General features: G+C 42.9%; 1 protein-coding gene across 1 annotated transcript in view; it reads right to left on the reverse strand.

Moving 5' to 3' along the window:
- Window positions 1-1,441: 1,441 nt before the first annotated feature.
- PGBD5 (piggyBac transposable element derived 5) overlaps window positions 1,442-13,237 on the reverse strand; it is a 62,138-nt gene continuing 50,342 nt past the window's right edge. Inside the window, exons 5-7 of the mRNA XM_082048658.1 lie at window positions 9,577-9,774; window positions 4,097-4,202; window positions 1,442-2,568 (exon numbers count right to left, since the gene is read on the reverse strand). Of these exons, the coding sequence (XP_081904784.1) occupies window positions 2,373-2,568; window positions 4,097-4,202; window positions 9,577-9,774 (500 nt within the window). The 3' untranslated portion in view covers window positions 1,442-2,372. The remainder of the gene's footprint in view (window positions 2,569-4,096; window positions 4,203-9,576; window positions 9,775-13,237) is intronic.

Consider the following 13,237-nt stretch of genomic DNA (forward strand, 5'->3'; position numbering starts at 1 on the left):
AATTCCATTAAAAAAAAAAAAAAATTGGAAACTGTGGGTTTATATTGCTGAACATTTGTTTTTCATGCCTCACACTAGCTCCTCTCCCCCTTTGAATACTTACTTACACAACTGACAAGAACTAACTACCACCCACAGTCTGAAGAGGGCTCGTCTCCATTCTCTGCAGGGCCACAAGTTTTGAACTCATCCTTGGGCTCCCATGTAGCTCAGCATTGCCAAAGATTAGAGTGGTACAGACCCTCTCCTCCCTTTGGAGGCTAGGAGGCCCCACTGCACAAGGCTTCGTCCTTTCTCCCATGGTTCCTTGGTGGAGACCTTGTGGACTAAGAAGGGAAAAGGGATGGTTAGGAAACCTATAGGCAGAGCAAGACATGTGGGATGGTCTCCAGGCTTTACTGGGAGCAGAATCACCATGGAGTTGGCCACTTTACTCTCCTGGTAATCAGGTGAGATCTGCCTCTAAGTCTACTCCAAAAAAAATAAGACTTGGAGGAAACAGATGTCAGTGCAAGGAAGCTCTTTGGGCTAGTCAGTAATTTACTAACCTTTGCTAGATTCTTCCTGTTATGATTTACATGCTCTACATTTGCACATCACACCACAATGAAATTTGGGGAATTCTCAAATTCACATTGGTTACCATCTATTGTCTCTCACCAGATAGATACATGTAACTGGTGAGGTTTACACCAATAAGGAAACCCATCACTCACTCTCCTTCCTCTTGAATCAACTCAAGTCATTCTTTGGTAAAACTTCTCAGACTCAGGGACAGACCTAAAACCAGTTGGTCCTCTAAGCAACATCGTTTCTGCCCTGTAAGTTAATGTCATTCTGTTTGTGTCCATCACTTCTAACCTTTTGAATACAGAGTTTTTTGCTTATTGAGTTGTGGAGTGAAATCAATACGGTGTAGAGGGCAGGGCAGTATTTCATCTCAGTATCATTTCTCCTGTTTCAATCATATACCTCTGTCAGCCCTGTTTTCCAAAGCTTCAGCTGCCTTCAGATTCCATCAGCACCAAAGCGTGGTGTTTCAGCCATTGGCACCAGCTCATGATGGTGCTTGCCCTCTACAGTGTTACTCAGAACAGGGGAACTCTTTGGGCCTGCTCTGGTTTAGTGAGGTTTTAAGGTCTGGTTTTAATTGGACTTAATTCATTTTGTAAAACACAATGCTATGCTATTTTGCTAAACATGTAAACTGCTTAATTACAACTACTGTGACAAGCCCTGAATTCTAACAAGAAGAATTCCTACAGAACATCCTGCAGTGATAATGGGAAACACACTGCTATTAGTGACTTATTTTTTCTGCCAACTGTGTGCCAAATGAAGTTCTAAAATGGACAAAAAAAGTCTTGACAGTTACAAATAAAAATAAATAAATTGTGATTCCTAAACACTTAACAGTCCATTACATTAGATTTTTAAGCAACATTTAAGATAGTTGAAATCAAGAAAAAAATATAATTGTTATACTCTGATTTCTCACCTACACACTAACCGTGGCAGTTAAGTTATGAGGCAGTATTACTGACTGGTTTACTCACTGTTAACACAGTATTACTCACTGTTTGTTTGTGTATAAAACATTTCATCCTGGTTAAAAAAGAAAATCAATGTAATGCATTTCCATTTTAAATTTACTACTGTATTTGGTTTCTCCTAATTTTGCTGCGTTCTAACCGGGATCAAATTGCCTTACATTACACTAATAAAAACAAAGGAAAAAAAAAAAAAGAAGACAGAAATAAAAAGTCATAACTGGTCCTCAGTTCCTGGCTGCCTGCCTGGGAAGGTTTTATTTGTCAATACGCTTGCTTCAGTGTTGGTGTATCTGAACTGCTTCGTTTCGCACACTGGGAGGGAGGGAGGACGGACAGCAGCGATGCTGGACAGGGCAGCAGTCTCTCTCAACCACAGCCCATGGTGCAGACTTACAGTGCTTGTCCCAGAATTAAATAACTCCAAGCAAGGTATAGAGTTTTCTGTAATGCCCGCCTAGGACTGCTGAGCTATGACATACATGGCACGCTCTTAGCCCAAGAGGAACGTTACAAGATGACTCTCTTCAACAAATAGTATTGAGATGACGACTAATTTAAGACTGTTTCTGGTGTACAGATTTCCACAGGGCATTCACGTATGCAGTTTTGTGTCAGCTTTTCCAGTGGCACTTTCTGCAGGACATGTTTACATCCAGTCGCTACCAGGAACAAAGTTCCCACCTCTCTAGTAGCATCACTTGGCATTTTTGGATAAGGACAGCACTGGTGGTGTCACAAGTTCCTTGCTTTGCCGTTCCACGTATGGTATCTTCTTCTGCTTACCCTCCACCCCCTGCCTACGCCACCAAGAACAATGCATCAATGGGAGGGTGAGGTGTCTTCCAAGCCCAGAAGCTCCTTTACAAGTCTTTCGCCAAACTGTGCACGGCTGTACCTCGTCACATGGTAGGCCTCCGACATTTTGTAGAGGATGTAGGCATTGTTAATAGCGATGCTGATGGCAAACCAGAATACTTGTTGCCAGGTCTTGTTTGGTTTGTGAGAAATGAAATACCTAAAAAGACAAGAGACAAGGGGAAGGAAAAACACTGTTCAGCCAAACCTTGCAGGTGGGATGCAAGAAATAACCCCAGGCAAAGATCCTCCAGTCCCAAAAGGAAAGCAGGCCCAGGACTTAATACCTAGTACAACTATCATCTTAAGAACTTTTGTATGATGTATTTTACAATCATTTACAGTTCAATTGCACAATTTTGGAAATTTCTAGTAGTGTCTAAAAGAACAGACTCATTTGCTTTCAGAAGCAAAACCTCAGCAGCACTCTCATCTCTGCACCACCCCATGTAAATAAGAGTACCGATACAGACCCCTCGAGCTTATCAGGGACAAACATCCACGTGATGGGAGCTGTGGGTCTAAATCCCTTCAATTTGTAACTAGAAAAAAAAAGCCCCAGGCACATTATGTTACAGTTTAAGGAAGATTCCTGGTACTTCCCCTCTTGCTTATCTCTATTGCGACTGAAGAATGATTTCTGCTGATTTCTGCTGCTGTCAACAGCAGGTGGGAGGATGTGGGGGTAGAGCCAGAGCATGCAGTGCTGGTATGTGAAGCACCTCTCCACAATGCAGAACTAGAAAGGACTGACATCCTTATATTTAGGTTCTGAATAATTCTAGGATTGCCAGAATATTTGTTCTTTGGTCATGAGATTTCTCACTTTCCTACTTTCATTTTTAGTAACCATTTAAATCTGCTACCTCACCTCTTTTTCATATTGATTTCCTCAGATCAGATCCCAACATCAGTCTCCAGCAACCACCTCATCTCTTTTACTGAATTCTTGCTGTCTTGCCCAGAACTGGCCTGGAAAATCGTTGCTGCCTTTCTCTCAACTCAATTTTTTAGTTCTTGAAATCATCTGCACCTCCTTGCTATTCCAAAAGCCAAGCTTCGCCACTGCTATTCTTACTCATTTCTGTTTCTTCCTGCTACATTGAGAGCTAACACCGAGGACTCCCACTGGAATTCAGGAGTGAAAAGATCTACATTTTGCTGTCCCCAATCATCTAGATCTGCTTTATATCCATGACTGAATGCCTTTTTCTTCTGGCTCCAGGTGACACAAGTATCACCAGGACAGACAATCACTTAAACACTATGTGCTGATAGGGGTGGAGATCTGAGGCAGCCTGAAAGACTTGTGGTGCTGGCAGACCCTTGTTAAATTCTCTATTTAGCCTTCAATTTGATGTGAACAAGAACATCAGCCTGCTGGATCATCTTCCCAACACTTCTTACAAGTCATTTAGAAGACGCTAAGAACATACATCTTAATTTATTTTTTAAATTGGGTAGGATGGGTGGATGGGTAGATAGGGCCAAAACAACACCAGCAATGCAGCTCTTGCCCTTTTGCAGAGCCAGCTGCCGACCTTTACTGAAACAGGAGTTTTGTCAGATATTAATTCCATAAAAGCAGAACTGGGCCCTCAGCTGCAGCTCAACACAGAGAACGCAAACATTGCAGCAACAGAGGAGGAGTGAAAGAAATAAACACATGCACACACATTCTTACTTACTTGCTGTATTTGTCATCGTATTTGCAGATATAGCTAAGGTGAGCAGCAAAGGCTTCAACTGCCAACGGGCATGGAATTTCTCCACTTTTTCTCTTAATTATAACTCCTGCATCAATTACAAACATAACAGTTTTAAATCCACTTCATAGGTCTAGTAATTAAAAGATATGGTTTCTAGATACAGGTTATTAAAAAATAAACCTTATTGACAGTTTCTGCCTTAAAACTGGGAAGTTATCTGCAACAGAGATGCTAATTTAAGTTGGTTTTTTTTCATTGGTAGTACACTGAGCAAGTGGAAGAGGAAGAAGAGTTATAGTTTTTCAGTTGGAAATGAAAAGGTGTTAGACACAAATACTTTTATCATATGTTCAGAAAAAAACACACATTGCCAGAGTTCCACAGTAGCCCCCATCCCAAAATGGTATTAGCCTCTCTATTGGTTCTCAATGAATTGTGGTCACCTCTAGAGCTGTGACTTGCTATTTTATGCTTTGAGTTCTGAAGGTCCCAAATGAGTTCTTTCAAACGAGATCCTTTCCTCATGTCCACCCACGGGGCCCAAGAGCAACAGCACCTCCACTCCACCAGGTGCTAACTGACAAAGAAAGAAAACACAAGAAGAAGGCACCAGCCTGCTAAACTCAGTCATGACAGAGGTGATGCGGGTAGGTGAGCTGAAGGAGCCACAACCACAGCGTCTCTGGAATGACAAGCTGCCTGACCCGCTGCTGTGGGGAGCCAGAGCTCAGATGTACGCGTAGGTTGCTCAGTGGAGCTGAGCACACATTTGTCTGCCTGGGAGCAACGTTCCCTGCCCTGCCTGCTCAGCTGGATAGACCATTCAGCTCATCATGGGGGATGATTATCCTGCCTACTGCAGAAATCTGTGGTAAGGCAGCAAGTCCTCTGCAGCCACCTACCAACCATTCTATGCATAGACAAAGATGTTACTCCAAGAATGGGCCCCATTTCTTCACATGGTGCATCTTTGATCTGGCTTCTCCAACACTACAGCAGTAGTTATGAGTACAACACTCTCCCAAGAAACTCCCCTAGCTCTTCTTGGATTTATTCCTCCTCTCCTCTGCATCTTCCCCATCTGGAGGAAGCTGCTTGTAGAAGAGAAGGATAAGTAAAACAAACTTGTAGTACATTATTGAAGAGTCTGTTCCCTAACTTTTGACTTTATGTCCCCACAGGGTTTGATGGTCAGCTCTCCACGGTATGAACCGTCTCTTGCTCCATGTCTAGGTCACACTGCCTAGTGAGAATCCCTGCTCTCCCCCAGGCACAACACTATTTTTCTCCAGGTGTAGAAAAGCACAGCTTGGTTGCACCTTTCCTCAGCATTGCTTCAGTACAGGTACGATTCTGAGCTTTCTCATTTCTCAAGCCTTCAAACTCTCATTGCCTTCCTTCTGACAACTCTTTTACAATCATCCCTAAAATGCTCCTCACATTACGACTACAGACTTCACCATTTCATTCCCTCAGCTGGAAGTCTCATTCCATCCATTATCTCTGTCAAGCCCCCTGTGCTGTCCTAGCTGGCAGGCTCTATTTTGAAGCAAGACTTACGACACATACTAAATGTCATGTTACAGCTGACCCATGCAGCAATTTATTTGGGGCCTTTAAAGTCTAATTTTTCAAGAGTTCAAAATGATACCACCTTTAAATTGTTCAAAACATTCTCTTTTACCTCTGTCTCCCCAAGCTGGGTGTAAATGTAGCCCAAAGGGAGGGTAAAAAGTCCCCAATCAAATAAATAAATGCTTCATTACCTTCACATACTTACTATAGAGCTTTTTTGATCCTTTTAATGAGTCCTACAAAAATCTGGCTAGCATGAGGTAAAGAGGGCTGATATACCACCAGCCTGCTGCATCAGTGCTGCAAAATCACTTGCCATCCCACCTGGCCAGGTCAGGAAAGGATAAGTATGTTCCTGATGCATGTTTTACACAAAAAAAAAATCCCCTTCTTTCTCTTCTTGCTCTCCTCTCTTTCTTTCCCTTCTCCTCCTTTGGAGGATTTATATTTCCTTTGCAATTTGCTTTGTATTCACAAGCCTTAAAAAAAAATGCATTGCAGTGGCAGCTATGTGGGTACCATATACTCCCTCTCACTTTCTATTATATTCCACGTAACATTCCTCTGTTTTGAGACTATAAATAGCTTTATACGCACATTATTTTTATAGCCTTTACCAGGCTTGTTTCATGGCCATAGGCCACCTCTCCAGGGAAGGAAACTGCCAGAGCCAGGTGGTTCCCAGCCGAGGTCTCTGCAGCAAGTTGTCCCCAGCCAGCTGACTCACCGGCACAGCCCGGGAGCTCCTTCCCCTCCCGGTCCTCCCCCAGCATCCCCGTGTTCCCTCCCCGGCACCGCTCCACCTTGGCAAGCACTGAAATTTCATAACACAACAGAGGGAGCGCTGCATGTCCCAAGTGCTATTTGGCTTTTTATTAGGACGTAGAACTGCAGACAGTCAGCATTGTAACAAGGTCTAATGTTCAAGGTCTTCCCATCAGAGTCCACTGGCCCCATCTCCACTCTCACCACACTTGGACACAACCCCCTGAACGTAGTTGCACAAAGGACATGTGGAAATCTAAAGTTGAAACCCTAAGCTTCCCCATTCTGAAGCGTATTTTCTAACATTATGTTTCTTTTCCCAGATTTTTCAGTTCTGGGCAAATCTCGCAAAGTGTTTTTTTCAGGAAACCAGACAGTCACAGACACTCCTCACTCCAGCTCCTCCTGGGCTAAGAACCACACAGGGACTTATACAACTGCTTCATACAATTGCGATGTCTCTACAACATCCCCCATCTTCTCACAAGTCACTTGTAAGATGCCAACGTGCCATTTGCAGCTCTTTAATCCTTGTGTATGTGGCCCAAGATTGGTTTTCCATCCTTAGCTATTGTCTTTTTAGCTTTTAAGTAGAACCGGTTGGTGAAGAGCAGCTGTGAAAGCTCTTCTCAGAAAGAAGCTACTTAAAAAGATCTTGGGTTAAACAAGTTTTTGCTCAAGATGTCATTCTGGTCATCCTGCTGTGCAGCAAGTGAGGTCACTGCCTGCTCCATATGGAAAGTAGAAAAGATTGTAGTTATTTCTAGAACATAGTAATGGAGATAATGGGAAAGTGGGCACCAGATCTGGAGTGGAAAACAAAAATGCAGCCTTGTCCCACAGAACAGGAGGTTTGGGACAGTACATATATCAACCGCTTTAGAATAAGCGTCACTTTTTAATCTCTGGGGGGTCTCAATCTCTTTTGACTTCTCAGTTCTTTTGTAATACAGGCACAAGGGAAAAATGAAACTCGTGAAAGCTTAAGAGAAATTAAGAACCCCACTGAATTTTTTTCCAGGCAGAAACTTCATATTTGATAGAAGAGTAAGCAGGACATTTTTGCAAGACTAAAGGAACAAGATTCATCCTTTAGCATGTGAGTTGATGTGTTATGACACATTGGTTCAAAACATCCATAATAAATAACCTGCTGCATCTAAGAATAGTATTCATAGATCAGCTCTGACAAGTGTACTGCCCTCCTGGTGCCTCTGCCTTGGGTGGGATTTGCTTTCCGAGTGCACGCAAGATTTACCTTCTCAACTTTCCTTTAAACTGCAACAAACAACTCATTATTAGTTACATCCACCCCTTTTCTCATCCTAAATTTTATTTTGACCGTCTCTTACCTTCTGTTTTCAAGGTTTTATCTTCATGGCCTCCTCCATTCCCATCAACGTTTATGCTCAACCAAGTGCAAACACGCACCATGCATTGTCTGGCAATCCCACTGGTACACGTCTCTGTCCAACTACCCTTGTGTGGGTTTTATTCCGCTTCATCCCTGCCTCCTCTCCTGTCTAACATGTGCTCTGCAGGTCTGTGCTACAGGCTTGCCTCAAGGAGCACAGATTCCTCCTCTTCATCCTCCTTTTCTCTACCTACATGCCTTAAAGAAAATTTTAGTGGTCAAGCTTCAAGTTGGTTTAAACTAGCATTGCTGCACTGACTTCAGAGATGCCAAATTAGAGGCAGGCAATCTGGTCTCCCGACTTCCAACTGAGTCTCCATCTGTTCCCAGCTCTCCGCTAGAGACTCTCTTTCCCCAGCACCACTATTCTAAAAGCCAGCCTCTTGTTTTCTGCTCCAATTCACCGTGAACCATGTCGACTGTCCCAGCAAGCATTTGGTGAGCAATGTGTTGGGCATGTCTTGCCCACCACCATGCACAGGTCCTGATCGTTGGACCTTCAACTGCCTCACACATGCAACCTACAATCCTATCTATGCCAAGACGGGCCCAACGTCACCCACAAGCACAACAGCTCACACCTCTGTGTACTGCTTGTAAAGGACACTGCCAATGCAGAGTCTGCTTTTGGCCCCTCTTTTAAAGGAGCAGTTAACACTTACAGAAACAGAGTATTTTTCTAGTGGTATTTCCCTCACAGACATATTTTCAGCATTGGTGCTCAGACACTGGTCTGTTGGTGTCACCAAGTCCTCGCTCTGCTATGGTGCCTGGTTCCTAGAAAACAGTCACGCTTTGCTTCTGGCAAGGCACTGAGTAACACACTCAGTCAACTTCTCAGCTCATCATGCAGTAAATCAAGGCCTTAACTTAGCTTCTGTAGCCTGTACACACATGAGAGTCACTCAGGACTCAGACCATGAGTGTAAAATATACCTCTGAATTGGTGTCTTTACATGTAAAAGTTTAGGTCATTCTTGTTTGTATCAGGTAGTTATCCATAATTCTGAATAATAAAACTGAAGAGAAACTGAAGCAACACTTTCACTGGAAGATGAGTTTCAAAGAGCTAACTAATCATATTGCATCTTACAGAAGTTTCCAAACATTCTTAAAAACATCTGTGTACTTTCAAAAGTAAAAGATATCAGTATCAAGAGCTCTCTGCAATTATTTGAACTATCCAAGTTATCTGTTTTTGTTTCTTTTCATCAACTGCTAAAATCAATTTAACATAAAACAGGAAGCCTTAATCATATTTATTTCTGGCAAAAAGACATTTGTGTGTGACGAAGTTTTTACTGGATAAGATAAATTAATTGTAGGATCTGCTCAGAGTTCCAAGTACATCATGATGCTTATTAATTTTTCTGTAGCAGCAATGCTACAAGATACTTTGCAAGACTAGCAACCCTCTTCCCTTCTCTGACCATCAGCGAAGACATAATCTTTATATCTAAAAGGATACTGCTTCTGCCAGCTCAGGCAAAGGAGGCTGCATTAGAATTAGGCTTTTAACCTTTGTATGAGAAAAAATAATAGCTGTAGGAAGGCACAAAAGGGAAGTCATCACTGCTGCTACTGTTTAATTAGGATATTATGATCAAGCTTTTTGTTCAGGCTTATTATCAAACTCAGTGACTCATCTTGCCTTGTCATATAAAACATGCGGACATCCCAGATGAGCAGTAGGAATATTGCTTACCTTGTCGAACTGGTGAATAGGCGTTGGTCAGAAAACGAAAGTGCCCTTTATTGTACCAGCAGATCAAGGACATGTTTCCCTTCATTCTTATTCTGTACTGTCCTCTGGACTGGGGACTTTCGGGGTTGTTCAGCATGGATGGAGGTAGGCCTGTGCAGTCACTCTTCCTGGCACTCAGCAGACCACAGCAGTAGATCTCTGCATGTGAACAAAAACATTCCGTATCAGCAAGCCATTGCTTGGACCCAGAAAGCAAGAACAGTGGAGCACCTCTGAATGACCTGTCTAGAGAAAGAGCTTGTCCTACAACTTTCTAGTCCAACAGATGTGTTCACCAACTGGCCTTCTCCTGCAACACCAAAGATTTGTGTCCTACATTAATGCCTCTGGAAACTGAGACAAGCGCAGAAAGCCTCCTCTCTTGATGAAAGGTATTGACACCTCCTGCACAGTCATGATAAAATGACAAGGAGAAGAATTCAGGGTATCTTCCTAGCAATAACATCTATAATCTGTATAATAGTCTTCACAACATATTTAAAATTGGACTGAAAAAAAGCAGTGATATGCATTATGGAACAAATCAGAATTTATGATCCAGCCAAGTCTTTGACGTTTAACTAAGAGAATGAATTGTGGAGAGGGCAAACAGGTAGGGAAAGCTATAGCAATTTAGGTGTTAACTGAAATAAATTCTCCTACATCACTCCAATGATACTTTTAATCATGATATAAATAGCTGACAAACTCTGGTTTAATCTGACTCACTGTGTTGCCCGGTTCCTGATCTTCAGCTCACTACTCCTTGCACCTGCATCATCCGATTTGTTAAGGAAATGCTGCTTAAGCAATTCAGAACCACTGAAACCACTGGTTGATTTAAAAAATGCATATGCCAAAACAATTAAGAAAATGGAAATACAAGTTCAATTAAAACGGATTTTAGGGAAAGGAGACAAACCAAATAGTGCCATAGTTGAGCAAGCACTGACCTTGTCCTGCACAGACATCTGAGGCTACACAGGTGGCACATTCTGCTGCTCACAGCTTCTTGGCCTTTCGTATGTGAGAGAGGCAATGAATAAAATCTAACACCCTAAAACATGTCTCATTGCAGCCAGGTGGGCACAAACCTTGGTTCATAAAGTGCCTGGCATCCTGAGCACCCCCTCAACAGCTCACAGATACTACAGGAATATTAATATAGTAATTGCTAATACTCCTTAATTAGTCCACAGTTGCTGTGGGCAGGTCTACAAGGAGCTAAGGCTCTTCCATCAGAAAGTTAAAGCACTTATACCAGAAGAAGGTCAACCAGCACAGCAACGGGGCAACTTCATTCTGAAGGAGGAAGTGTGCACCCCATCATTTACTTCTAATGACTTCCAGTCCATGGAAATCTGTAAGTTCCTCCCACAAAAGGCAACGAGAAAAGCCTGAAGGCAACAGGCTTTCAGTCAATACAGGAGGACCTGCACCTCCACTGGAAGGCTTTTTTGTTTTGGTTTGGTTTTTTTTATTTCTTCTTTTGCTAAGATGTACACAAACAGTGCAGGTCATGTACCTGCAAACTTTGGCATTAACATAGCAAACTTTTAGAAAGCTTTTTCCAGCCAATATTAAGGTCTTCCTGCTCTGATAACGAGCAAGCCTGAGAAGAATCTCTTCGCTGTCTGAAGTTATGACTCACTGAAGGTTGATACTTACTGTCTCCAGGAGACTGCAATGGTATAAAAACAAGCTAATGAGTATATTATTGTGCTAGAGCTTCAAAATAGCAACAGCCATCTCTGAGATCCCATAATAATTAATTGTAGCCTTTCTGTTAGCTCAGGCAATAAACCTGCAGAAAGCTTCCAGCAGATGTTTCACTCCTTATGCAGAATAATGTGAACCATTTCTTCTCTCCAGAACACACCGTGCAACCTTCCTGCTGTATAGCCTAGAAAAGTGCAACACTTCTGCAGATTTACTAATGTCTCTTATTAAGGATGCCACACTTAATCTGTAGAGATTTTTAAAGCCATCCAGTTACTATAGCAATAGAAGCAATAAAAATGATGCCCATCTGGCTCGATGAAGTTTTTGTGTGTAATTAAATCAGCATCACAACAGGTGTTTGCCACATACACGGAGTCAGTGGAGACAGGTTGTCCTCTTCTGGTCTTCCTAAACTGTAACTACAATATAAATGCATACACCTAAGACAGCTTAGCAAAAATGAGGAAATGTTGTGTAGTCATCCAAGGTTCTTTCCCAGGGTCTTCAGGCCCCAGACAGCTTATGCTGAAGCCTGTTTCACCACATCTCCATTAATACCATTTACAAAGGCAACCAGGCTCGAGCTAGTTCAGGCAAAAACCCCCACATTCTGCAATCTATATCCCACATGCAACACTGGGTCGAGTCAGAGCTAAGGCAACTGAGGAGCCTGCGGTGGAGGAGATGAGAGATTGCTGTAGAGTCCATGTGCTGGAGTTGCAAGGTCATGCAAAGCTTGTGGGAGTGCCACGGTCACCCAGGCTGGCAACTCCTTCAGCTTTGCCAGCCCCAGCCACTCTGCGGGACAGAGTCAGCAGCTCTTGCTAGCTTAGAAATTGCAAAAGGGAGTTTCGGGGATCACATGTTTAAGGGAAGCATGGGACACAGGGCTTTAGGAGGTGCTGTTCTCTGTAAGGGACAAAATTAATGCTTAAGAGGAGAAAAAAAGGCATGGGCACTATGAACGTCACAGCAAATAATGACAGCTGTCTGCTCACACAACAGAGAATTTGGGGCATTTCAGTGCAGGTTTCCAGGTCTATTCAGAGGCCAGAGAAAGGAATGCTTTGTATGTCTCCTGAAAATTAAAAAAAGAGGTCTATTCGGGTTTTTGATTTTGCAAAAGCTCAAAGTGCCCTGTCTTATTTTCCAAGCTGTTTCTATTTTCTCAGCTCTTGGTATCCTCAGAGATCTCAGAATTATGTTCACCAATATCCCATTATATTACTAGGCATTTTTCTCTACTGTAGTACAGTGAAGGTGCTACACAGCAGGCTCTCAATAATGAACACTGTGGTTTTTGCAGAATGTATGTGTGGGTTAGGCTTAGGAAAAACAAACGATAGTTAACGTTCCACAAAAATCTTCATAGGATCACAGGATGCTATGGATTAAAGGATAGTTCAGGTTGGAAGGCAACTCAGAAAATCTCTAGTCCCATCCCCTGCTCAGAGCAGGGTCAGCTGTGAGGTCAGACAGTGTTTCTCAGCGCTTTACCTTGTCTGGGCTTGCAAACCTCCAAGGACAAAGACTGTACAACCTGACTGGGCATCCTGCTCCACTGTCCTCAGAAAAACCCTTACACCCAGTCTGAACTACTTCTGCTTCAGCTTCTGTCTGCTGGTTTCGTCCTTCCACAATACACCACTGTGAAGAGCCAGCTCCCTTCTCTCGATAACCTCCTCAGGGTAGTATAAGGCTGCTGTTGGGTACCCCCTGAAGCCTTTTCTTCTCAGGTTGGTCCTCCCTGAAGCCTTCTCTTCTCAGGTCGAACAAGCACAGTTCCCTCCCCGAAGAGGAGCATGTGTTTGAGCCTCTGGTCAGGCTGGTGGCTTTCTGCTGAACTTATTCCAGTTTATCCTGTATTAGGTAGGTCTTGTCCAAAACTGCTGAGTAGGAG

The sequence above is a fragment of the Streptopelia decaocto genome (assembly GCF_964273445.1).
Source record: "Streptopelia decaocto genome assembly, chromosome: 3".
Lineage (NCBI taxonomy): Eukaryota > Metazoa > Chordata > Aves > Columbiformes > Columbidae > Streptopelia > Streptopelia decaocto.